Source organism: Lipophrys pholis (genome assembly GCF_963383615.2).
Source record: "Lipophrys pholis genome assembly, chromosome: 10".
Classification (NCBI taxonomy): Eukaryota; Metazoa; Chordata; class Actinopteri; order Blenniiformes; family Blenniidae; genus Lipophrys; species Lipophrys pholis.
The window spans coordinates 15,269,482-15,297,434 of NC_137640.1; the positions used below are offsets into that span (position 1 = coordinate 15,269,482).

Here is a 27,953-nt window from a genome sequence, read left to right on the forward strand (position 1 = left end):
CTCCGAGGTTCAAGTCGGGGGTTCGAACAGAAGATAGCGGTCCTCGTTACGTCACGCCCTTTCTTATTTGCCATCCCTTATTGTCATAAAGGTCTCGAGCTGGCCCCCTTTTGGCGCACCAGTTGATCCCAGCGGAGACGCACGGCGCGTCTTGTCACAGCGCAGCCTCCGACACGTTGGCCAGGAGGAGGAGAAGCAGAAGCAGCAGCAGCAGCAGCAGCCTCTCGCCGGAATCATTTTCCTTCACATTTATCCTTTCTGTTTTCCGCTGGAATAGCGCGTGTTCGTGCGCGAGGCGCCGGGCTGTCAGGGATCGGCTGCCGAGGCTCATGAAGCGGCACAGAGACATTATATAAGGCGAATAACGGACAGAGATGCGACCGTGTGTGACGGCGTAGCGGCACCGTGATCTGGCCGGCAAGGCGACCCGGACCCTCAAGCTGATTTAGCTTTAGATTCATACACGTCTATACTCGTGGCCGGTGCTTTATTTCACAGGCCGATTCATTCCCATAGCCCGCTAACCGAAAAGCCGCCGCCAATGCGGCTCCATTCACGATCGTGCGCGTTTGATTGAACTTAGCTAGGCGGCTAACCGGGACCCGCCGCTGTCGCAGATGAGCGGTGTGCGTAGCGGAATGATGATGAGAAGAACCCTCCTACAGACCGTCGCCAATGGCTCAGATTAATAATCAAAATCCATTTAGTGATTGGTTCGTGTGATTATCGGCTCGAGCCTCGCGGCGCAGTGTTGTCCGGGCAGACTTTAAGTAGGAGCCGCTATCATTCATAAAAGCGTCCCGGAGGCGAGGAATGGGCCCATGTCTTAATTTGGAAAACAAAGAATTAGGCTACTGAAGAGGGTAAGCTGGTTAGATAAGCTCGTTCTGGCTTTTTTAGTTGAGCGAGCGAGCGAGCTGGTCGACCCATCAGTCGCCCGGTCTGGACCGTGTCCTCCGCCTGTCTCCCTCCTTCCAGCCACTGGGCGAATTCTCTCGGTTTTTCACGCCTTTTTCCTTTTTGTCGTTGATCCTGCGACGCGCCACGATGGGTGGTCACGCCGGGAGCGCCGAGCCGGTGGAAGTGGAGCCCATGCCAGGATACTTGGACCTCATCGGCAGAGCCTCCACCACCATACTGGGCGCATGGAGGGACTGTAGCGGCTGCGGGCTGGAGCTCTCCAAACAGACTCTCCTGGATAACGCGTACATTACCTGGGTCGAAATCGCCCTCTTCTTCTTTTGCGCCTTTTTCTTCACGCAGGTCAGGCGGGGACTGACAGAAAGTCTGTTTAAGGTGGGTGACACCTATTAACCTATTTACATCCCTAATATATGGTCTAGGGAGCACATTGTGCTAATTGAAAGCCCAGCAGCGCTGCACAGGTGTGGCCTCGCGTCTCTCAGGGGGAGGCACGCGCTCTGCACGCCGGAGACGTGTGAGGCGAGTGATACACAAGTGGGATGAGAGCGTGACAGATGTGGACAAATATTGGATCCAGTTGCAGGTTTTGGATAAATGCAGAGTCATTTGGGGAAGGGGAGCGGGGTCACCTCCGGTCAGATGGCTTCAACCTCGGTGTGAGAAAATAACCAATAACCTGGAAACTCAGATGCTGCCCGCAGTTTCCTCATACGTGATAATTCCGGTGGTTTAAGTCACTGAAGTTGGCTGCAGGTTCAAGTGGGGCCAGGAAGTGTATACAGATATACCAGCCAGCTCAAATACATATGATGTTTGCTGCATGGCTCGAATCACATTCTCAGCATATAGACATAGAGAGAGGGGGCAGACCAGGATGACAGGTGACTCCTATGTGAGCCTGTTGTACATTCAGAGTTCTTATCTGTCCACTTTGCAGGGGAAAAGAACTGATCTGAACAGGTGTGGGAGCTCTCACGAGTTAAAGACATCATTGCTAGTGTTTATTTTTTTTTAAAGATGTTTTGTTGGTTTATTTGTTAGTACATGTCAGGAATAATCAGTTGCAAAAGTACAATGGTTTCATATTGAAGGAAGGTGTGTATGTTCCAGTCTTGAGGTATTACATCATAATCCCCACTATTTAAACCCTTTTCTGATCAAATACTGTAATCTAATTTCATTTGCCTTGCTGTCCCCTAACAGATTTAAACTATTGTGGTGTAGTTATGTAAAAAATATAGTTTTTCATGCTTTTCAGTACTTTTTAAGCATAACAGCAAAGTCATTTACCATAGATGAATAAAGTAGAAAATAACCAATTAATCAGATCTCCTTCTCCTCTCTTTTTATTTTCTCACAGATATCAAAAATGTTATATATTAAGGGTAACAATGAAGATGGCACGCTTTTAGATATATTCCTAGTCCCAATAGCCATACCTTTATGAAGGACGTTTTCTGAGAAGTCTCTTGGCGTTCTGCTGATAATAGGAGTTGACAGTGATGCCTGTTTATAATCTAGTAAATTGGATAGCTGAGAAAAGTGTTTAATAGCATTGATGTAGAATCAAATAAAAATGAATTGTTGTCATCAGCCAGTCCTACTTATTGATTTTAAGCTCACATTAGAAGCAAGTTGCTGGCATGAACTGGGAAAGCATTGTGTTTTGACAGTACTTAACAACATGCACTCACAGAGCTCCGGTGTCTCTAAAAAGCAGCATGACAACATTTTACCTTCATGTGTCTGTTAGAGGCCAGATGCTCAGGCTGTGATCTGACAGACTGGCCTCCTGCCCAGTTCCTCTACATTTCTTTCACCCATCCAAGGTCTGAGTACCTCCGCCAGGGAGGAGCCCACAGATAGCCTGTATGTGGCCTGTGGCTCTTTACTCTACCATGATGGTGGGTGGGGGTTGAGTGTGTCTGCACATGGTGGGTGATGATGCCGGAGCGGTATACTGTAGCTCAGGGCCCCATGTGCAAAGCCAGATGCGGCCAGAAAATTCAAAGAATTGAGGTCTGTTTTCCTTTCACATTATGCTTGTGTGTCAGGAGTATGTGTGACTCACTGAGTTCTCGGGAACGCTGATGGTTTGGACTCTGTCTGAGGCCTGGATACTATTATAGCTCTACAGGATGAGATGAGGTTGACTGTATAGTCTAGCTAAGGTTGCTCAGGGTGTAATACCACTTTTATAGTGTGTGTATTAGAAATATTGTGGATGGGTATTGTAGTTATACATCAAAACTGAGTTAGGTTGTCAGGAATACAACTACAATGTTTAAGGTTTTGTTTGAACAGACCACTGGCTTGCAATTAAACAGGATGCTTTTCGTATAGTTGGATGCTGAGTAAACCACAGTGCATTTCATAACTTCCTAGTAATGACTGACTGTGGCTTCCACAGTGTTGAAGTGTATAATTGCTGTGGTTACTGATTGGTAGTCAAGTGGCTGAACTGTCAAAGGAACAATAAGTCGCAACACAATCATGAATAAACATGCTTGATTAGATTCAGACCTGCAACCTTATAGACAGTAAATATTAGCTTGTGCATCAGCAGACAAAGCATGTGTAATCTTAGCCTTTGACTCGCCTGTGACATGAGGACTAAAGGTTGGTGTCTCTGACATGACGTGGGCCTTTACATGTGCACTAAAAAAACTGAACTGTGAAGCCCATTGGGCTTCCTGTTGGCAGTTCCTTGAATTTTTATTTTTTTTAGGTCAGTTCAATTGAACCAATTTCAAGAAGACGTTTCTTCATAAAAAAAAAAAATAAATCTAGTTGACCGATAAATCAAGAAGGAAAACAGTTATACGCTCTGCATTTTGATATATACAGTGATTCAGTGTTTAGTTATTTTGCTTCCCATAAATAAAATACAAGTTCAGTTCAGGTTTAACAATTTGAAGTTTGCATGTTTTTCATCCTCCCACAATGTAAAGAAATGCTTGTTCGGCTAATTGGTGTCTGTCTACAACATGACAGGTGTGAATATACAGTGCAGGTGGGTGATTGTATTGTATTTTCCTTTGTGTTCGCACTGTGATGGACAAGCCACCTGTCCATTCTGTAATGTTTATTTTTTTGCTGGCCATCTTGGATTTGGTCCAGCCCTCGATCATTTCTAAACGGAGCAGGTATTGAGGATGGATGGATTAATGAATCCCTTAATACATAGAATAATTAATTTCCTCTTTCTTACTTGAAGTACTTACAGTCATGTTTGAAGAACTGAAGATTTAAAATATCAATTTCTTTCATGGTTTCGATTTTGTTAATTGCACAGATCGAATGATAAATGCGATGCACATCATATGGCGTAACCACAACATGAGACTAGTTCATTGAAAACATTTACAATAACAGCCAAGTGGTTTTTAAATAAATATCACTTAAAGTACGAGGCTGTGCGAGGGCCATGAAGTTAACTACAAATTGTAAACCAGGAGGTCATGCTAACCGTCTCTCTCTCAGATCTATGGGGTATTTACAATATATGTAGCAGCCATTATGTGTTAAACAAAGAGGCTAAAACCAGGCCTCGCTTAATTTCGCGTGTTACAGGCCATGTGGCTGGGTGAGGTGAAGTGAGTGTATTTGGTGGGGGGAGGGACTTCTGTGCTGTAGCGTGTGGTTGAGTGAGTGTTTCACATTTAGTTTCATGCCTGATTGTACAAGCTGCAGCAGCACCTCATGGAGATAACTTGCAGCTAAGCCTTTTGGAGTTATACTGTACCGTGTTGCATCAACGTGTTTTACCTCACCCCCTCTTGCTACTGAAAACCTGCATTTTGAAAATAAGTGGAAAATGTTCTTAACATCGAGTTCCCTTGATGTTAAGTGCTGAACTGCACTCCTAAAGAAATGTAGCAAGTTGCAATCTAAATGGCACACAGAGCACACGAAAGCATGAGTCATCATTCCTTCCTCTTTTTATTTTTAAACTTTAATTTGCACTAACATGCTTTGTTAAAGTGTGTGAAGCATGTCCATCGCTGTTTGCTGGAACAATATATGTGTTTTATTTATTTTTTATTTGCAGAGTAAAAAGCTGTGCAATGCATTTTTTTGTATAAAGACACAAGGTGTTGTGGTTACGAGTTTGCAAGCATTTCTTCACATTGCACGTACATTACAAGAGGCCATTTCCTTAATAGTTGTGAAAAAGTAATTGCAAAAATAATGACGGTGGAGTGTGAGAACAGTAGAAAAAGATGATTTCCAGAAAATGATAAACACAGACGAGGTCGTGAGAGGAAGGAAGGACTGGAGAAGAGAAGTGGGCTGACGGGATGTGTGTATCTGGGGCCTCGCCAGCTGACTCAGCAAACAGCAGCCAATCAGTAACACAATTGCGCACACACCTACACACATGGCGGGTAAGAGGGCGCGCTGTATAATGTCTTATGGATCTGACAATGTCAGAGCCGTACACCATCTTAGTTGTTCATCCAAGCCACATCTTGCATGTTTCTGTACCGACAGAGATGTGCAGTTATGTCAAACCAGGTAGGTAGTGGTCAAGCCTTCTCAGCAGCACTTTATGGCCACTCTCATAAATGCCTCTTTCTTTAATTACACGCACACACACTCTGAAGCAGTGCCATAAAGAGGAGAGCAGCACTGACTGTGCCAACTGTTTGGCCTTGTTGCAGTGCTTATCTTCCTGCTCTGAGCTGAGTGGCACCCCAGCCCCTGCTGTTCTAAATGTGAAAGCAGCCTGACGTTTGACAAGGTTCCCAACCACATATCCCAGATCACTTTCCACTAAGCTAACGCTCATTGTTGTGCATTAGAGCCGCAGAGAAATCCGACACCGGATTTGTGGTCAAGGGGAAGTGCCATCTATTCAGTCAAAAGTGCCTACTCAGGTGAAACTTGGTTGTAATTTTGACACTGATTGCAAACAATTGTTATTTGTCATGGAATCTGACTGATGCTGGTCTTATATCCCTCTCCTCTCCTCTCCTCTCCTCTCCTCTCCTCTCCTCTCCTCTCCTCTCCTCTCCTCTCCTCTCCTCTCTTGATAATTGCCCTTGCACACTTGCTTTCCCGTAGTTTCTTTGTATTTTTTCATGCACTCAGCATTTAGCTGGACGGATAAAATTTTGCATTCCCATGTTTGTCATGTCTCTTCCGAAATGTATCTGCTGTATCACATGCACCCGGTCACAACCGATGTGAATCGAATATTAAATAATCAACAGAACAAATGTTCATTGTTAGAGTCATTTTGTAAGTCGAGACTTTGACACTAACTGCATGTAGATCGTTTATGGATCAGACATTATGACTGATCAATTGCAGACAGCTTAGAAATTATTAAAAAAAATTCTTGCATGTCAAATGTAGATCGTTGACTTAGTGGGAGCAGGTGTCATTTCATATCGTAAATTAAGAAAATAAAAAAAAAGACTTAAGAAACTAAACGTCAGACTTTTGAATTTAGTGTTACATAGATCAAAGTCGACACAGATTTAAGCAATTAGAACCAGAAAGATTTTGCGAAACACAAAAGTAAACAGAAAATCAGAGTCAGAAAGGAGATAGTTATCTAATTGAATTAATTATGTGCACAGTAGGTAAATTATTCAACCCTCGTCTTTGCCTCCTCAGCCTCTATCCTTCAGGTCAGTTTAGAAATTCTCCATTTTATTTGTTCAGAAAAAAACATTTTGGAGAAAACCCACACACATAAATTCCGAGTTGTAATTCCACACACAAAATAACTGCCGATCAGTGATGTCATTTAGTGGGAATGGTGGTGCAGTCTTTACCAGTGTGGGGGGCTTCATAGCTGAAGAAGCCATATAAACATCAGCAGCTATGAAACGGGGCTGTGAATCAGCTCTGTTTTGTGAGCAGAGCAGTCGCTCTCTCCTCTGGTCAGCTGGAATGTGCCATGAGGCCTTGGCCACGACAGAGCCGCCTCTCAATCTTTTTCCTCTTCCTCTCTTTTCCTGTCTCATTTATTTTCCCTCCACATTGACTCAGTGGACAGGCTTTTGTTGGGCAAGAGCATGCTGTCACTGAGGGCTTCTGACTTGGCAGCTCTCTCCCCTCTAACAAGGACACTTTATAACAGCGACTGAGAAGGCGATGGTCGGACGGGAACCAGTTAATTCACTCCACTACACACACATTAGTGCACTTTCAACCCGTGGGTTGTGTGGCCATTTGTTCTTTATACTTATGGGTTGGATCTTAGAGCCAAGTGTTCTTCGGATGCGATGAGATCATCCTTCTCATTTCAGCCTGTCAGTCTCTGCGGAAAAAACAAACGGGTACATTCTCATGGCCTTACTGTCGGACACACTGCACTTTCCAATGCGATGCGGTCGTTTGCTTACTTTTTTATTCCCCTCTCTTTCCTCACTCTTCCGTCTTTCCGTTATATCTGCCTGGCATTTCTTTTGTCTCGCTCAGCACATACTTTTGGGTTTGCAATACCTCGTAGCAAGATAACGCAAGGCTGAATTTTGAGTGTGGCACATTGTAGAGGATCGAACTGACATCTGGCTATAGTTACAACATTTATTGTAACTAAATGAGTAGCCAAGTAGTGACTAACATGGAGATGTTGCACAGACACTTCCTGTCTCACTCTTCAAAAATCCCTTTCGGTTGTCACTTTTAAAGTGCAGATTTTTAAAAGTAAATTGTTGTTTACCTCACTTTTTTTTTTTATTATAGAGAATTAAATTAGCAAGTATAACTGAATTGTGTCAAACCAAAGCCAATATTATGAATTTTATTGATTTATTCGAAATGTAGCAATTGTTTTACATCATGTTAGTAGTAAAACTATCAAAGTAAGGCTTATTAAGTTCGTTTTGAAGACGGCATGTGGACATATAAATGACAAAGATCATATTAATTGATATATCATGTTTTTGATGAATGAAGCCAATAAAAGCTGAACTTGTTGCAGGATTACATTGATCGACTGCACAGGTCTGTGGCCACGTGACACAGATCAGCACCTTGTGTCTGATCTACTCCTCCTGTAATCAATACTTGAACCAGTAATTTAACCTTAATCCACACATCCAGTCATTATTTAAAACCATTAGTCTGTAATGAGGCCTATCTGCAATACAGGGAGCCACAATCATCGACCTAAACCTGGTTCTTTAACCCAAACAAGCTTAATACACAAGCTTATGTTATTAGCTGCAGTGTCATGTGGCCAAGTGGTAATAGTATTAGTGATAACCACGAATGGAAATTGACAGGAATGTCTCAGTAGGACGCGTTGGTGAGGCCTGGGTTCTGTACAGTATATACAAGATCAACAATGACTAAGTGGTACCCTCGTTAGCCCCGGTGCTTTACTTTATAAGCCTCCTGGGTTCAGACTTGCTGGTCAGCTGTAAGACTGTGTGGAGTTGAGTATGCCTTTTGTTTGCCTTAGTGAGATTTGGCCTGGTGCTTCTACAGTCTAAGACATGCACGCAGTTTTAACTGGAGACTCCAAATTGACGAAGGGTTCGAAGTTCTGTCGAGCAACCAGCAGTGTGCACTCTGAGCTTCACCTGCTGGCAGCTGGGATATCCCACAGGTATTCTGACCCTTTCCAGCCGGCTTGGGTAACATGCTGCCCTTCAGTTGTCTCTAACCGGCCTGTCGGCACTCCAAGAGAAATTATTGATCAAATAGAAATGAGTTGACGTGAGGCATGATTACAACTGCTTTGCATTCAGTTTTAAAGTTTTTGCTTTATATTTTCAGTTTCTAAAGGCCATGGTGAGCTATCATGGCTAGCAGCACTGACATTTGTTACCCTGCAGACCTGTAGTTAAAAAAAAAAAGAAATATGGGAAAAGCTAAATGTTGAGATCTCACCTCGATACACTGCCAGTACTCACTGTTTGCCAGATAAAACTTGGTGTACCATAAAAAAACACTGAGATTCAGGCATGATGCAGAGCAGGTACAATAGCTTCTCAAAACCACGTTCTAATGAGAAACGTATTTATAATGAGCAATAGTCATATCAACTCATGGCTCAACCCTCCTCAGTCCAAGATTTTCATGTGGAAAAGAACTGCCCTCCCCTGCTTCACAGGATCAACAAAGTTTTAATTATTAAGCTTTAATTTAAAAAAAATAATAAAAAATCGGTTCATGTAAAAGAGCCTTGTTATAATGTCTACAGAAAAGTAAAAACTCAAATCTAATCACAACGATTATGTTGATGGTACTTTTATCAATTGGATTCGTCCCGTTTTCATCTTTACTTCCAAAGCTGGAAATATTTAGTCATTGCAGTCAGCCCCACGTGTCGTTTTACCACGTTTGGCCACAGTTTGGGAATTACAAATAAATCTACTTTCTAAATCAATTTCCATGTCAAATATGAGCAGTTTCTGCCTGAAATTGTGTGTTTTTCCAAGTGTCATGGTGTCCCATATTTGTTTTCACTTTGTGCTCGTAGACAAAAGGAAGAATCGGCGTAATTTCACGCACTCTGATCAGAGTCAACCAGAACAACAGCCACATCGATGAAATATGCAGACCTCCATTGTTACAGCCACAAATAACCTCCAGTTATGATTAAAAGCTGCTATAGAACAATTTTTTTAGTTACGTCTCTGGAAAGCTTGTTGGCAGCTCTGAACAAACAACAATCTAACATTAGTTAATCAGCAGCCTCATTCATAATGATTTGCTTCATCAACGTACATTTTCCTGTGGCACACGTGTACGCATTACACTGACGTCTACCAGTCCTCATTCTCACTGTCTTGCCAGGAGCCTAGACACTGCATTATGAATGACGGCCATATGTCTCCGAGCTGTCAGTTTGGACAGAGAGCAGATTAAGTGGCAACACTTCACCGAGGCTGTATCTTTATTTCTCTCACTCTATGTCACTGATTGGACGCTGAGGTCCGGATAAAATTCACCCTGTTGCTATTTTGTTAGTTTGTACAGTTCATTTGTACAAGTGTAAATACTGCCATCCCTCTCGCCACTTTGAAAGGCATTTTGTTGTGATTAAATGGGAGATAGATTGAAGTATGTTTGCAGCACAGACCTACGGGATTCAAACGGATCCCTGATGTCACAGGCTTCTGAAGTGCCATATCATTACAGCAGATCTTAAATGTTGTGTACCACGAAGGAATATTTTGAAGCCCTTTGGACACGATTCCCAATGACATTTATTCTGTTGGTGAGTTTACAGATGATGAAAATACCACCACAATAATCTCTGATGGACTCCATTGCATTCAGCCCAGCTTACTGTATCTCTGTTGCGCTGGGGAAGACAGCTATCCATGTGTTTGTTTGTTGGGGGACTTTTTTTGTTTTATAAACATTCATCATCTTCTTCAATAAGAACTTATATAATAGCAAAAACAAATGCGGCATTATAGTAATTACACACTATTTCATGTGTGGATCAGACACAGATAAAAAAAAAAAAAAAACTCATGACAACATCACAGGTCTAGTGTTGTTTCTCTCTCTTGCTCACGGCAATAAAAAAAACAAAACAAAGTAGACATTGTGTCTAATTTACATTAGTGTTCGTCCCAGTGGTGTAGGAGATTTCTGAGCAGGAGAATAAAACATGGACAAAAATATGTTTGGATCTTTATAAAAAAGCTTGAGTCATTCTTGACTTCATTATAACACACAGTGTTAAACTGCTCGTTCCAGAAAGGCTGCGCTGTATGTGTTAGCGCGGGGTGAGCGCCACAGCATGTGAGGAAAGGAGGTGGTGTAGCTACATATATCACATCACAACTAAAAATAACGTCACATGATGAGATGATTAAAATGACAAGACTTCATTGTGTACTTGTCTTAAGGAATATATATATATTTGTATTTTTTGAAACGAAGCCTGATAAATAACGCTGCACAATTGTCTTTCTGTGACACTCTTAGGAAACAATGATGTTTCATAAACGTGTGTCTGAGTTTTATCCTGTAAAAGACTTTTCCTGTGTGTGTGTGTGCGTGTGTGCGTGCGTGCGTGCGTGCGTGCGTGCGTGCGTGCGTGCGTGCGTGCGTGTGTGTGTATTAGCTTTGGTGCTCCAGGAGTTAATTTGACCTCCTAATAGGCTCGACCTCCTCCTAACAAGTGCATCTGTTCTCTCCTTTGCGGTCTCTGTCTCTGTCTCTGTCTCTGTCTCTGTCTCTGTCTCTGTCTCTGTCTCTGTCTCTGTCTCTGTCTCTGTCTCTGTCTTCGTCTTCTCTGCCCCTATTTCCATCTTTCTCTCTCTTTAATATTCATACTCCTACGCGACAAATTCCTGATTTGAATATATATCAGGTATGAATCCAGGAACTGAAACCGCCAGTTTGATTTTATCTCAAACGTTGTTGGTCGTGCTCCTTTAACATTTTAGTCATCAACTAACAGACTCAACAGTGTCCAGTTTGCAACTCTGCTTCTTATTGACAGTCGGGCATCAGCAAAGACGATCAAAGCGTCCTAAAATTGTTTGTCTAAGTTTTTTTGTTTTTTTTTATGTAAGTAGTCTAAGAAAATAGAAAGATAGTATTCACTCTTTTCTTTCTTGAAATTTGTGCCTGACTACAAGAAAAGCTATCAATAGTTCTAATAGTTCATAACAGTAAGATGTTTCAAATGACGTGGTAAAGTTGAACTCAAAAGATCAAAACTTTGTGATTGAAATAATAGCAATATAGAAATAATAAGTTGTCACCAAGCCTTTGCTTTTGGCGATGAGATGGTCGTTTTTCAGTAAAGTCTATTGAATGTCTGTTGGAATGTGTCATAGGATGTGTTCCCATGTAACTACAGTTTATTACACGAGCTTGTCCTTCACAGACAGCATAGTAATCTGTCACTATCAGCAGGTGAGGGAATGATGTGGATGCTGGTGGCTAATGTGTATGTCCTGTCACGTACTTATTTGCAAATGAGTTTTCTCCATGGCCAATTGTGTGCTTTTAATCAAATAAAGGTCAAATGCTCATTGTCCAGCTGTGTTTCCTTTAACCACCTCGTGTAATATGAGCTTTCTTAGTTTGCCTAACAACATTCATGTGTAAAGCCAAAAATCATCATACCTTGTTTGGCCTAGTTTCTGTTAGACTAGTGTCTTCCAGTTGCCCTTAAGAAAGTACATAGTACATTTCGTCACCCAGTTGGAATGGAAGCAACTCCTACTGTCCCTCAGTAATTTTGCTCTTTTCTGTGTGTGTGCTTGGAAGGCTTGGGAAACACGAATTGTGCCAGGAGTTTAATGAAAGGGCTTTTCTGCAACTCAAAACTTTGACCCAAATATATGTATTGTACACACTATGTATGATGCACCTTATAAAACTTATCTTCACACAGCTGATGGCTTCTTTTCAGTAAAGAGACCACATGCCTTTACGTGAAGATGAAAAACATCTGGAGCTCAAAACTACATTTAAATGCTCTGGAAAGAAAGATAAACTCTAAATGTTTATTCCTTTCATTTAGATATGGAATATGTGTTCAGTAAAAAAATACCCTAGATTTAACGACGCTAACTTTGCTGCTATTGAGTGTGTAGATATGATATATATTAACATATTTTTAATGAAAGAGACAGGTTTTGAGGCGTCTGCTTTGCCTGTCCAGGGTTGTACAGTGTGGATTGCTTTTCTGCTCCTTGTCAGTGTGAATGATTATCGAAGTGAGTGTTTCTCCACAAACACTTGAAAATGCCTCTTGACAAGCTTCTCCATCAGACGCCCTCAGAATTGATCAGTCCATCTCTTTTAATTTAGTCACATGCAAATTAACAGCTGACTAGTTTCCCACCGTGCATCACTTATGTCTCAATACAGCTTCCAGAGAGGAGACGGGATGTAGATATGCGGAGGTCATGACTAAAATTGCCACCATTAATCAACATTATTGAGCCGGAGAGGTTGGAGGGGAGAGAAAGAGTGTATTCACCATGCCAGCATGAACACTGCACATGAAACATACAGCAGGATAGCAGGGAGTAGAACCCGCTGCAAAGGCACCCTGCTGAAAGCAAATGCGTGACGTTATTGTGGCCTTATTCCACACTTTACGGCATTTCTCATTCTTAGCAGAACCCTATAGAACAACTTGTAGGCTGGTTTCAGACGTTGTATTCACTCCATAAATCTCACATTGATTTGTGATTCAGTTGGTGCCCACCCAAGGTAGTTGACATTAGGAATGGAGACGTCATTTCTTCAGCTCCAGCCAACGTGTTTACCATTCATTCCATCTTCTTTACCACTTTGTCCAACTTAAGGTTGCAGAGGGGCTCGAGCTGATTCCAGCTGACACTGGACAAAGGATACAGTCTTATGGGGTCACCAGTCATTGAGCAGACACACACAAACACACACACACTTAAAACGGTGACAGGTATGGATAATGTATAACAGATTATTTCCTAACATGAGTGCAATACCAGTGTGAAATAGTTAAAGCTAAATTACATTTTAGCCTAATGCATCTAATGCATTTGCTCATCTACCTAAGCTTTGTGAAACTTTAAGCAGTGTCATTCATTAAAAATGGAAAACAACCGACCAGCACAGTTTAGAATTCTAAAACATACAGAGATTCACCAAAGGTATCCTTTGCTGGCTCCTTCTGCGACTCTTTCTGGGAAATAAGCTTTATCCTCAGTGACAGCTGTCCACTCCTCACCTTGTTAAGAACAAGAAACAAAATGGCTGTGTTGAGTGAGTTGATTTCCTCGCCATAGAGAAGGATAATCTGTACTGGATGATGCAGAGGAGACCACTGGAAGGATGATGTGTTTCGGTATATTATGGCCCAGAAGTTTTTCATTCTAGAAACTAAAATGTGACAAAAAGACATGATGAAACTCCAGTTCTGTGGGCACAAACAGTTATAGAAATCTATTTCTAATCTGAAAACAACACCACAGTCATATCACTTCTGTCTTTCTTATTGGATTGAACTGTATAGTTTGAATTACAATAGTTAGCATAACTATAGTTATATGATAAATAAGAAAAAGCTGGAAACTCCAACAGCTTCTGTAGTCTCATTAATCCACTTGTTACGTTTTTGTCTATATGATCGATAAAAGATTCAAAATTGAAACAATGCAAAAATGTGAATTTATTAGAGATGCAAAATCAAAATGATTTGGTGAGTGGAGATATGGGCAGACTAAAACTGAAAATGCAATTTGACCAATTCCACTACCAAAACTTACAATAACTACAGATTGGACCAATGTAAACTTGGTACAGGTAAAAAGGATATACAGTATTTACTAGCATATGTATATATAGATTGAAACTCAGTTCACCCATAGGATTAGCCACTGCAAATCCTATTTGTCTTCAGTCCTGGAAAAAGATGTCAAGGGACCAGTAGGAACCTGCTTTGGAAATGGGTTTAAGAGTGAAACAGACAGATTGATATGAGCCTTCTCAGGAGAGATCGAAGCGAGACAAGGCCAAAGAATTGTTAGAAAGTGAGTGAGGGAGCGAGTGTTATTGAACAAAGCTGCTCGTGAACCGGCATCCTGACTCACTGGCCCAGTTTATCTCCTTATGCAACAGGCCAGAGTTCATACACCCTGTGTCCTCCCTCATCACTTGCATTTGTGAAGTGCAGAGGGAGGAAAGTTTAGAGCGTGTAGTGGGTGACAGAGGGAGCAGTGGTGTGCAGCTGGACATAAATAAAGTAAACGCAAGGGGAAGATTGGGGCAAATAGGAAGGACTGAAATGGAAGCAAGATGGAAAGAGCTTTCTGCCAGCCTCCCGGCATGGTTGCTAAGGGAACCACTCATTTGACGTGAGGTCCTTTCAAACTGGATCTTTTTCTTTCAGACACACTCGGCCCCTGTAATTTCTTCCTGCTATCTCTTTCCATTTCCTATTCCTCTGTTTTAGAGCTCAGCCTCTCCGCTTACCAGGGAGAACGAGGTAGAAGAGGACAGTGACACGAGAGCCAGCGATGCCTTGAGCAAGGGAAAGAGTTGAGCCAGAGTATGTCTGTCAGAGAGAGAGAGGGAGAGAGGGGGAGAGAGAGAGAGAGAGACACAGAGACACAGGGGGGGGGCTGTTGAATGGTCATAGGTCCCAGCTGAGTGTAACTCAAGGCCCTGTCATTTATCTGACAGAGGACGAGTGGATTATCTCAGTGTCCTTGACCCACTATACCCCAGCTATATACACGAGCATAAGAAGAAATCCTAAAGGTTGGATGCTCCAGTGTGTGGATGGAGACCAAAGAGAAGGTGGGCTGGGTGGCAAACGCAGAGGCAAGGAAGGGACCATTGGCTGGCTGTTATGTAATTTCCCACAATCTGCTTTCCAAACAAAGATTTGGTTCCTGCTGTCCTGGTTAAAAGCCAGCGCCGGAATATGGAGGACTGCTCTCTTTCCAATACCGCCACGAGAGAAAACATCATTTTTGTTGATTTGTTCTCAACAAGTAACTGTTTGTGAACCTCAAATGTAAATATGCCAACTGTGGCCTAAGGTGCTCGGTGCTTTATTAATGTGAGTTTTGTCAAGAAAAAAACAGAAACAGGTGATTTATGACATTCTCTTGTGGTAGGGTTGTGCCTTAAAAATCATAAAAACATTGAAAATAGTGTTACTTTGTGAAGATTTCACAACATGACTTTTGTCTGCGTCATATTGTTATATTGATTGTTTTGATGTGTGTGTACCTCAAATATAGCTTAAACAAGCCCCTCACAGTTTGCTGAATTTGGCTAAATGACTTCTTCCTCCAAGTTTCTAGTTTCTTTCTTTGTGCTGAATAAACAGAAAACAACTTCTGCTGACAGTCTGAAACATGTTTTGGTATCATGGTAGCTTGAGCAGCACCTCTTAACAGAGCATCAGCAAGCGTATCGAACATTTGTTTAAATTTGCACATTTTTTGCATACTATTATTAAAATGTGTTTCACTCACTCCGAGAATAGATAATCTGAACATATATCACGTTTTTTGAATACAGACATTGGGAATATTTGTTCAGTCTTTAGAAAATTATGTAGTAAACAGTATCTTTCAGTATTACCTCAAAAACAATATTGAACTCAATCTGGCCATGTTTGAGACAGAGACTCTTTAAGGGACAGAAAACTATCTGACAGAAAGCTTCCCCCCCGTCCAAATGCCCCCCACACCCATGTGTCACCAGCTTATATCAGTACACAGTATCGCTAGTACTGACAGATACAATAGCTCAAATTCACACCCATGGTCAATTAGGAGGCAATAATTCAGATAATACTTTAGACTTTTGGAGGAAAAAACTCACATCCAGCGAGAGCATGAAGACCCCACACTGAAAGGCCACAAACCACAGAATTGACCCAGGGATGATATGATATCGCTGTGGTTGTGTTCGCCACAACACAAACCCATGATTGTGAAAGTTAGAGCAATTGACCAAACAAGCATGTCTGGATTGTGAAGGGAAGCTGAGAAAACCCATGCAGGCACATGCAGAACATGCAAACTCCTCCACCTTACAGAAAGAGCTGAAAGTTAACTCATGTCCTCCTGCCAGAGGTTAGAAAACAAGCACTGACCACTGCACGCCTGGGACCCTTTACAAGTTGAGAATAACTTTTCACTGCAGATTTTCCTGTAAATATGTTGGTTTTGTTTAGCACCTGCCCTGCAAGCATGCATCCCACATTACTGCTCCGCCTCACAGTCGAGACTCATTGTTTGCAGCGGTCGAAGAGGCAAACAGAACCTAAAGGTTGAATTCCTGAGCTCTAGTAAAGAGATGGACAAGCAATAGCCATGATTAACGAGTGTGATCTGAGCTGCAGAGGCAGTGTGGTTGTTTGCATAAACCTGTGTCGGCCACTCGTGTATATCAGTGTTCATGTGTGTGTAAAGCTTATGATTTGGTGTTTGTGTATGTGGGGGGGGAGGGTTTGGAAGACTGGTGGTGGGATGGGGGGGTTATGCTATGTGCTGACAGCTGGCTTCTAAAAATAAATGTAGCAGGCAGGGGGTGGACACAGGGGTTGGGAGAGGAGAAATGAGGGCGCAGGGGAGAGAAGGAACTGAAGGGGATGGAGGGGGTGAGAACTGGGGAGACAAATGTAAGGGAGGGCCGATACAGAGGGGGCTGGTCCAGATGTACTGAGAGACTTGAGAGAATGTGGTGAGTGTCCTGCACTCCACTGCGCTCTGGTCATGACTTACTGAAGACACACCACATGTCACCCCCGTCTCAGCCAATTAACGGCCCCGGATGGGATCACATGCTCTCTGCCCGCTGCCTATCTTCCTCTGCATGTGTCACGGCTGAGGACCACAAAGTCTGTTGCTGTGACATTTCCATCAGGCATCAGTGTTGCCCTGTCAACTTCCCTGCTGGTCTTGTTTGACTCATAAGTGACTCAGGAGCAAGTTTTTCATTCAGAAAACTGCAGAAAAGAATTTGAACATCACAGATGAAGAAACAACGAGCAAAAAGTAAACGAAGTGAGAAATGGGAGAGTGAATTTCAGAAGAAACACAGATACATTGTCGTGTATTTTTAAAGGGAGAAATAAATAAGAAGATGAATTCCTGCTCCTAAGCCACAGCAGCACTACATTAATTTGTCATGTCAGCGGTGAGTGAGCCGTGTCAGATCATGTCCTGTAGACCAGCAGCATGGTAATATCTGAATGAGATGCACTGTATCACTGACACAGGCAGCTTTCACTTTCCTGCCTCCTGTTACCGTCTCAGTGCATCTCGTCTCGGGTGTGTGTGTCTGCGTCACTTTGTACACGAGGCAGTGTGCTGGGTTTGGTTTCCTGTCTTGGCACAGCTATGAAACCCCGAGAACCCGCCTGTCTCACAACCTGACTAAGCTGCCGTACCCAACTTAATATTTTACCTGCCTGCGATGCCCCCTTCTGTCTTTCCTCTACATGTTTCTGCACATGTGGAAATATTTATCATTCTCACATCCTGTGCATTTCCTGAGACTGTTACTTTGCCATTACAAATGAGTGTAAAGATTAAAGATGCAATACAATTGGGGATTGCACAGAGCAAGATAATACAGCCCCACCAGTGAGTGGATGGGTGGAGTTATGCTATCAGGCTACATCAGTATGTCAGGCTCCTTCTCTTCCACTTCCTCTATTTCTGCTTACACAGCACGCTATAAGCAGACTTGCAAAAGACACATTTTTGTGGGTGGCTAGTCATGTGTTTGTGTTGTGCTGAAGCTTTATGATGAAGTGAACATGTGTCAGTGAGATAGAGACATATGGAAATAAAGGAAATCAATGTGTTGATGTTAATGAGTCACATATTTTGATGTATGTGCAGCAGTTTGAAAAGATGCCTTCAGTGTCTGCGATGTAACATCTTAACAACCCCGTCAGCAGCACCGGCAGCATGCCAGCAGTAGTCATCTTTCACTTTCTGTCAACACTTTAGTATATACCTATATAAATCACTCTTTTTTTTTTTTTTTTTTTTTAATGAATGAAGAATCTTTTTCCGGTGCAGTGTTTTGAAAGTAGCTTGCTTCAGAAAGCGATGTCTGTTATTTACGTTTACGTGTCATAATATGTTCTGTATTCGTTCTGTTTTCTTTTTAGATTTTAGTGCTAGGGGCCATTCAGCGCTTGCTGTACAACATACACAGTCCACTTGATGTCCTTACTTTCACTCACACATACCCCAGTTTGCCACCTAACATCTCTTGCTGTATGCCGTTGTTATGTATATATATCATTTTCATAAAATGTTAAACAACTAATATAATGTTAAAGTGAGAAAATCTTCTTTTTTTAACTACACTCACTAAATGTACGATTTTAGGAACACCTAAGCAACATTAATGCAATCTCTTTCAACAGCCTGGCAATAAATTGTACATTCATGAATATTTGATTCCAACAGTTTTAGAGAGGTGCTGATTCAGCTTCATGGTCATTCTGAAGGCTATAGTGCTGCTGAACTTTACTGCTGTGAACTATTACTCCGACCATCCTGTTTATATGGAAGAGGAGAACAGAATGAATACTGGGAAAACCTTTCCTTTTCCCTTGGAATTACAAAAACATGGGTGTTATTACCAGTTTGCTCTAGTTTTAGCTTGTTAAACCAAACAAACTGGGTCTGCTCAACTTGAAACAATCAAAATGTTGAAACAATCCCAACTGAATGACTTCTTCAACTCACCAGCACCAGCGTGCATTAAGTGGCTGGGAGCGCTGCACGTTTTCGACTTCACTATACACTGAAGTCACCGTGGTGCAAAACAATAAAATGAATTTGCTTTGTCCAAAAGCCCCCGAGCAGCTCACTTTGCCACAAACCTGCAGAAGCAGCTCATTGAACTCCGAAAAAGACATTTCTCCTCTGACTATATTTATTTTTTTTGTCTCTGCTTTGTCCTTACAGCCTCTCGCACAGTGGTGCAGGCTGCTGCCCAAAGATGCTGCCAAGATGCCGGAGAGCGCGTGGAAGCTGGTCTTCTACACCATGTCATGGTCCTACAGCACCTACCTACTTTTCTTCACCTCCTACTCCTTTTTCAACGACCCACCGTCGGTCTTTTACAGTAAGATACCCAGCAGACTGTGGCCACAGCCACACGAGCCAAAACGATCTTTTTTCTCCCCGGGGGTTCTCAAAAAAGATTCCGTCCACACTTCTCTATGAACACGGCTCAACACAAGGCCTCAGGGCATGTACTACATATTCCAGGCCTTTAGGGGCATCTACAGCTCAGTTGCATGTACTGAGCACATGTTGTTCGCCTTTTAATTGATTCATTCCATTGTACTCATCCATATCACATTAATTGTAATATAATGCAACGGCTGAAAAGATCTTCCACTGGGTAGTTACTTACATAATCACAATAAAAAAGAGAGAGGAGCCCATTGAAATTTAGCACCATATTTTATGTTTATAGTCCTCTAAAATCTGTAACTTTCAACACCTTTTCTTTCCAACCCAAACACTGTCTTCTGGATTCATAAAAATTGAAGAAATAAAAAAGTATGTTAAAGACGCATATTATTTAAAACCTTAAAATGAGTCGTTTTTTCCTCATTCCTGTTGATGTTCTTGAACCACAGCCTGCAGAATTTTCTTTATTATTTTTTTCTTGGCTTCACATTCAGAACTTGTAGATCAACTTCTATTTTGGACTGAACTGAGTTCTTTGCTGGCCCACTGTCCCTGAACGCCTCCTGTGTAGACTCACACACACAGAGCAATTACTGCAGATACTCTGCTGTATGAGCTAGAATGATCCCTGAACACAAATAAAAGTTTTGCCACAGTATTTCTTTTTTTGTTAATGTGTTTTGGGGTCCATTTTATTACCAATAACATGACTCCGCCCAGCCATTTGTCCAGTCGGAGACCATAACACCCAATAACTGATTTATACCCATATGAATAATACACAACTTGTTCAATGGTTTCATCAGAGGCAGTTTCTCTTTTCACTTCCCAGGGTAGGTAAATTATTTGAATCTTCTTTAAAAGGCAGGCAACACAACAAAGTCTCGTAAAATGTCTCTTTGAGTATTCAAATATTTAAAGGTATTTAAAGTAGTTTAGACAGGATATGCAGCCTGCTGGTTCATGTAAATGCTGAGACCCTAATTAATCATCTTTTGCCGTCATGTTGCTGAATCCCATATGTTGTTTTTAAAGAGAGCATCCCAACATCAGAAACAGAAGCCATAAGTCAGTTGTTCTTTCTTTGCCTATTGCAAAGCACATTACACTCTGGCTCAATATCAAATATAAATTATCTGAGTAATTTCACCTGGAGAAAAGAGTCATGCCTGTAAACTCAGCATTACTAATGCAGGGTGGATGTGCACTGGGACTTGTGAGGTATTTTATAGCCTCTCAGCCTCTTCCATCAGACGTGGAGGTGTCAAGGCTCCTGAGTGGAGCTCGCAAAGGCCAGTTGACAGTGCCAGGTTCATCTTTAATAGCTACTTCACCTCTAATAGCTGTCAGCTTGAGTCGTGCACAAAAGGAGCATAATAGGTCTGGACGGTTTAGAGAGAGGAAGGAAAGAACGGACAGGCGGAGACGTGAAGCTTCTCCAAGCATTTGGAAAATCAAAAGCAACCAAAGTACAGGGACAGATCTGAAGAGGGTTACTGTATGTGTGTCTTGAGGAGAAAAGAGGAATATAAATATATACACACACACACACACACACACACACACACACACACACACACACACACACACACACACACACACACACACACACACACACACACACACACACACACACACACACACACACACACACATATGCACATATCTATAGGAAAGACTCCAGTTCCCATGCCTCCACTTGGCAGCTACTTTGTTGTGATCCATCTAGCAGACCTCTTCTCAATGTTTAATGATGGAAGGTCCAATCAATAAACATTACACAAGGCCCGAACGTAACCTCATCTCACTAGAGACAAACCTCACTCAAACACCAGAGGAGAAAGTTTCCGTCCAACATCCGATAGGTCTCAGAGACATGAGCCAGCCTCATAGCCTTAATATACATGCGACCTGTTTTTCTTGCAGTACTTTAAAAACCCTGCCGACTACTCTCGAGGGTAAACCTGATCCCTTCAGCCTCCCCTCATACCAACTACCCCAGCTGACCCTTCACCTCTGGTATCTCTCCCCGGAAATGATTGTATATAGTTTGCTCTCTACTGATACCGGTTAAAGCATATTTATGTCAAAATGGGCTGTAAGTTTATATACCATGAGGAACTGGCTTTATACTCACTTATTCATCATCTGCAGAAAACAACTGCTGCATTACTCCTCTTTATATTCATACTACTGCTGTAATGCCCTGGAGCAATTAGAATATGTCTAAAATCAAATAGCGCTATCCAGTGGTCAGCTCTGTCGTCTCGCAACAGAAATGTGCACAGTTTGAGTTTGGGTTAGGCTTGGGCGGTGTACTGTTTGGAATTTGCATGTTCTTCTTCTTGTGCATTGTGTATATTTGCTCTGAGTAATGATGAATTTAAATTGCCAGTAGATATAACTGTGACTATGGCTGTCTTCTTCTTTTGTTGAGTCAACTTCTGCATTCTTATCCGAGGCGTTCGTGAAGTTGATCTCTTTCAAACATGAGCAAATGATTTGTTCAAAGTTTATCACAGCTCAGACTGCAACAACGACAATGCAGTTTGGTTTGTGCAACAAAAACAAGTGCGTGCAGAGTAGATCACAGCGTGGCAGATATAAAACAAGGGCCTCCAGCCCTTGAGTTTTCACTGATAAGCTCCATGCCTGATGTAAATAGGCCTATTGGCATGGCTGTATCAAACTGTGTGATAGTGATGATACCACTACTCCTTTCAGTTTTAAAATATGTTGCACTCAGGAGCAAAAAAGGCACAGATAACAGAAAAAGGAAAGACCTGTCATACACAACATGAATGTGTGGCTTTTTTCCCGTGCCATTTATAAATCTTTAGCATAACAATTATCTTTTACAAAAGAATCTTTGTGTTTGTATGTTTGGGGTCATATTTGTTTATGTGCTGCTGACATGTAACGTGTGCATGATGTGTGCACAGGTCAGCACTGTGCACAGGGAACTGAGAACTAATGAAGCTGTGATTGTTAAATGTGTCATTTTGCTGCCCCCTGTTGATGAAATTTCAATATATCTACCACAGACTCTCTTAAACATTGCAACAATACATGGCTCAAGAGATTAGCAGGATTTTTTCCTAAATTTAACAAAACTCTGATCATATATTATAGTGTTGCCTTTACGTGTTTATTTCCCTTTAGCTTGATAATATGAAATAAACATATGTAGCTCATAACATAACCTGGTATTGGACCTTAGAAAAAAATGGTTCCAAGACTTCTGGTTTAAAGCTTTCTATTATATTTCTATTATTTGCCTGGTCAAGATTCCTTTGCAGAGGTTTGTGCATAACATACTGTATCAACATTAATTTGAAATGTCATGTGATGTTACTTCTTCAAAAGTTATACTTTACCCTTTATCAGTGACCATATTTGGTCGAATTTCTAACTTTGTTTGTGTCATTTCACGATGAGGATACAGTATTGTGCATTAGATCTACTGTTTGTGAGAATTATGAAAACAGACCACATTTCTGTTTCACACTTGTCCTAATTGCATAAACACATTATGTTTTGCCCATTTGACCCCATGTTTGAAATCAAGGCCCAGTTTTTAAGTATTTCAGTGAATATAATTTAAAGGGCTGACTTGTCCCAAGATATTAACAGAAATCTCTATTTTTTTTAAGATGTCTTCCCTAACAGACAATGACAGTGAACGTCTGGTTAACAATGCATATAATGCAGTAAAAAGAAAAAGAAATCATCCTTTGCACACATATTGAAATCACCTGTTTCCTTCTCGCCCTTCGTCCAGACTGGAAGAGTGGAATGTCAGTGCCTCTAGACATCGCCATAGCCTACCTGATCCAAGGCAGCTTCTATGGCCACTCCATCTATGCTACAGTCTACATGGACGCGTGGAGGAAGGACTCTGCAGTCATGGTGGTGCACCACATCATCACTCTGGCTCTCATTTCCTTCTCCTATGCCTTCAGGTACTTTCTTTAATGGTGTATTGTTGTACTTTGAGAGAGTTCAAACTTTTAGGCAGATGTAATAATCACAGTAACACACAGAGAAGCAGGGATACAGTGTGTTGTACCAGCGACGATGATAAAATTCATGAACGCCAGCATTACATTTTGCTTTATGATTTAATATGCTGAAAAAGATTGAACAGAAACTACTTATTTATCTCAGTTCGGCAGAAACCAGGAACAAGAACAATGCAATTCCTTTTCTGTAACCAGGAAAACAAAAAATTTAACACAGAATAAACGACTCCAAAAAACTCCACAGCATCAGTGAATGTCTGGACCATCAAAATGAATCACATTAGATGTTCTTTTCTCTTTTCCTTTTTTTAAAATTTTCTTTTATCGATGTATGATGTCCTGCTATCGTGCATGCATTAGAAATGAATACAAACACGACATGTACTGTACTGTGTATTTTATTTGCCCTTCAGATACCACAACGTTGGCATCTTGGTGTTGTTCCTGCATGACATTAATGACATCCAGCTGGAGTTCACAAAGCTCAACGTCTACCTGAAGTCCAGAGGAGGAGGATATTACCTGCTCAATGACGTGCTGTCTAACATGGGCTCCGTCAGCTTCAGCATCACCTGGTGAGCGCTGACACACACACACACACACACACACACACACACACACACACACACACACACACACACACACACACACACACACACACACACACACACACACACACACACACACACACACACACACACACACACACACACACGTAATGTTTTGTGTCATTCACTCAATAAGATGTTAAAGATGAACAGATGGGTGGTGCGTTTACTTCTGGTCCTTACTGTATTACCGTCTCTGTCTCTCTCAGGTTCTGGTTCCGTCTCTACTGGTTCCCTCTCAAAGTGCTGTACGCCACATGTGTGTCCAGCCTCCAGTCCGTCCCCACCATCCCCTTCTACTTCTTCTTTAACGCACTTCTCTTTGCGCTGCTCATCATGAATATCTACTGGTTCTTGGTGAGGATACGTGAGAGGCATTTACAAAACACTGAAATTCACACAATCACGGGAGAATTCATTTAAAGCTTTTAACAACAAACAGTATTAAATTACATCAAATGGAGGTCAGTACTTCTCAGCAATGTACAGGCACTTCCCACCTCAAGAGATAATACAAATATACAAGCTCAATATGAATGATAAATCAATAGAATATTTAGGAATAAATGTTACACAAGTCATTCTGACAATATATGATGCAAATTACGCAAAAAATTAATTTAAAAAAAAGAAGGAAAGATCTGGAGAGTTGGTCAGATATTAGTCTGAACTCCAGCTTAACGATTGAAATATTCATTAAGCAATTCATAGAACGGGATAATGTGATGTCAAGGTTCATATGGAGAAAAATGATGGCAATTGGTATATAATGATAAAACTTTATTAAAATCATAGAATTATAGCAATATACAACACCTTAAGGCAAATATAATGATTTTACAGATATTTTAGTGAGTGGCTTATGAAGATTTAATAATAAGAAACTGTTAACTCAGGTGGCAGATTTCTCCCCCTGCTTGTTACGATAATAACACTTCACTGTTTGTCCTAAAAAAAAAACCTGTGTGGCAGATCTATTTTAATTTGTCCCTGATTTCCTCCCGTCTCTTTGTGTCTGTGTAGTTCATCGTGGTCTTTGTAGTGAAGGTGCTCAAGATGAAGGAAGTGAACGACGTCCGCGAGTACGAGGACGAGGACAGCAGCAAGGCAGCGGCGAGATTGCGGCGAGACCCTCAGGCACAAAACAACGACGATGATGCTGGACATCACAATCCTGCCGTGGGGTGAGCGACGCCGTCGGTCTCTGTCTTGTGTTTACTCCGTCTCAGAAGCCACAGCTCTGGCTGGAAAATGACCCTCCAGCCAAGTGGTGGCAGAGTTTCACTATAAAAGTAGAACCTGTTTTAGGAGCAGCCAGTTTGGAGGAAAACCAAACCCGTCTTTAGTTGCTATTTGTAGAATTTCCACACCAATAAATCAGTAGGAGACAGATCTCTGGGGAGACCTGCGCTACTGTACAAAGCCAGCCTTTGTCAGCGTGTTCAGTTGTTCCTGTCCTGGTGTTTATCACCTGTATCGATTCTCACATTGATCATCAGTTATAGTTTTTTTTTTTTTTTTTTTTAATAGCATAGCTACATGCTAACATGTCGCACTCAAGATGAATCCAAAACCTGAGAGGGATGGGAGCTTCTGCATGTCAAATTCAAACTGCCTCTGGATGAAAGTGTCCCAGAAATATGAACAAACTTTGACAGTGTCGCCTCACAGATACTATGATATACTTTACCCTGCTGTCAAAGATAAGCTGGGCTCACACAACGGTCAAACTGCAACCAAAGTCCCACAGTTCTCTTCTTGCTCATAACCACATGGTGTACAATAGATCCAAACTCAACTGACTCACACTCAACTCCACTGTTTATATAACAAAAAGCCGTGGCATTCATACAAAAGACGGTGTTTGGATTTCACAAGACTACTGACAGAAGTGAAACTGTTTTTATTTAACCCCAGGCTGACGAGATGAAATATGTGACAATTAAGAATTGAGTTTGTCAGTGTTGTTTGTGCTTTGGATGCTTTAATGTCACATAATATAAGATTAATCAAGATGTAGTGTTTAGACTTGCAAGAGCTCCTCTTTTAGCCTTTAAACCGCATTTCCAAACCGTCTGACACGAGATAATTACTCAACAATGAAATTAGTTATTCATTACATCACAAAACACATTTATTTGGTATTCAGTTGTTCAAACTGCAGAGACCCTGTGGGGGCTTCAGAGACTGAGGATGAGCCCCCGCGGCAGCTCTCTGGCGCCCCCAAGGGGAAGGTTGTCCCTACAGGACACTGAAAGTCACCAAATAACCTCAAATGCATCATTTCGACCTGTCGGAGGAAACTGAAGTCCCTGGAGTGAACATGAACATGCAAACTCCACATAGAAAAGCCCCGAGCCCACTCCAACAGGGGAGTGGGTTACACTTTAAAAATCACTGCTGAACTTCAGCTTCTTAACAATGTTCCTTTCAGCTCAGTGAGGATATGTTGTCTCATTTGATCCATTTGTGAGTTATCCAAGCAGATACTGTGGTATTACTCTCTGATTCTATAGAAGGACACTGAGGCTTTCAGATTTTGTCTCTTAGTCTTTGGGCCTTTTCTAGACCTTTGAGGAAGCCACCGTATTACACAATGGACACTGTACTTTCGTGCGAATGTACTTTGAAGCACCTAACCAGAGAAATATTGACTGAAACCAAAGTATATCTTTTTGTGCTTTTATCTCAAGCTATTGACTCATCCGTTGTTATCTGTGCGTATACCTTTACCCCTGTGCATCCCTGTCATCTGCTGCTGGTTATCAATGCAGCCTTTGACCACTCTATCCTTGAAGACCCTGAATCCTTTAGGGTCTTCTTCACTCTGCCTCTCTGATTTGTTAAGAATAGGTAAATATGACAATAACAGTGTTGTAGTGATATAATTAAAAGGTTTGTTGTTGTGGGTCAGGAGTCCCCCTCTCATAAGACCAGCTGTAGATGCGGAGCAGGTGGACCTCCTGCTGAGCCCCGTGTAACCAGCAGCACTGAGAGGCAGATAGGATCAAACCACCCCGGGACCATATGGAGATTTGATTATGTGGCGCTCCTTATCAGCCCGGCCTTTAACACTTCTGATATCCTCGGCGCCCGCTCGTGGCTCGGTCTGCTGATCACCTCGGCTGCCACCCCCACCCCCACTCCTTCTTCCACCACTCACTGCTGCTCTCTCTGTCTGTCTTTGGCAGGAAGCACGTGCAGAACGGGATCACTAAGGAGAAGCATCTATAACCGCCTCTCCACCGCCACCACCTGTGCATGCACGGTGGGACGCAACTCCTCAGAAAGCTCCCGCCCCGAACGTGGCCGGAAGGATGAGTGTGAAAACAAGCAAAATAGGAAAAACACCAAGCCAGAGTGCGACGAGTTTGTATTCTTTTTATTTGTATTAGAACATTTCATTTCATTTCTGTCATTTTTGTTCTCAGTTTTTTGTTTTGTTAGAGCACTGTGAATGTTATTTCAGATGACTTTTTTGTCTTACTGTTGGTAACTTTACATTTGGTAGATTCAGTAGAACACCCGTTTGAGTGAGAGTTGGACCGTGACTGTACAGGGTGTCATATTCATCACTTCACCCTCACACCACCACAGCACCCAGGCAAGGACAAGGTTTTGGCCGCTAAAAGCACTATAGACCTTCAGACCTGTAGTAAGATGACGAACAAGTTATATGCTACTTCTGTAAGGGTGACATGTTTCCCAATGGGTTCCTTTTCTTCCTACCTTCTCCTACTTCAACTTCCGTCCATCCTCTGACTGAAAACACGAGGAATCAAGAT

General features: G+C 41.9%; 1 protein-coding gene across 1 annotated transcript; it reads left to right on the plus strand.

The window, feature by feature from the left end:
- Positions 1-6: 6 nt before the first annotated feature.
- On the plus strand, positions 7-27,953 carry cers1 (ceramide synthase 1). The gene is made up of 7 exons (XM_080473338.1): positions 7-1,296; positions 19,305-19,464; positions 23,320-23,500; positions 23,974-24,135; positions 24,378-24,525; positions 25,192-25,352; positions 27,360-27,953. The coding sequence occupies exons 1-7, from the start codon at positions 1,048-1,050 to the stop codon at positions 27,400-27,402; spliced, it is 1,104 nt and encodes a 367-aa protein (XP_080329464.1). The 5' UTR covers positions 7-1,047; the 3' UTR covers positions 27,403-27,953.

Bases quoted from the DNA above. Each gene is read 5' to 3' on its own strand.
- cers1 (XM_080473338.1), top strand. From the start codon at position 1,048: ATGGGTGGTCACGCCGGGAGCGCCGAGCCGGTGGAAGTGGAGCCCATG. The intron at 1,297-19,304 runs GTGGGTGACACC...TTGTCCTTACAG, and splicing joins TGACAGAAAGTCTGTTTAAG to CCTCTCGCACAGTGGTGCAG. The intron at 19,465-23,319 runs GTAAGATACCCA...CCCTTCGTCCAG, and splicing joins CCCACCGTCGGTCTTTTACA to ACTGGAAGAGTGGAATGTCA.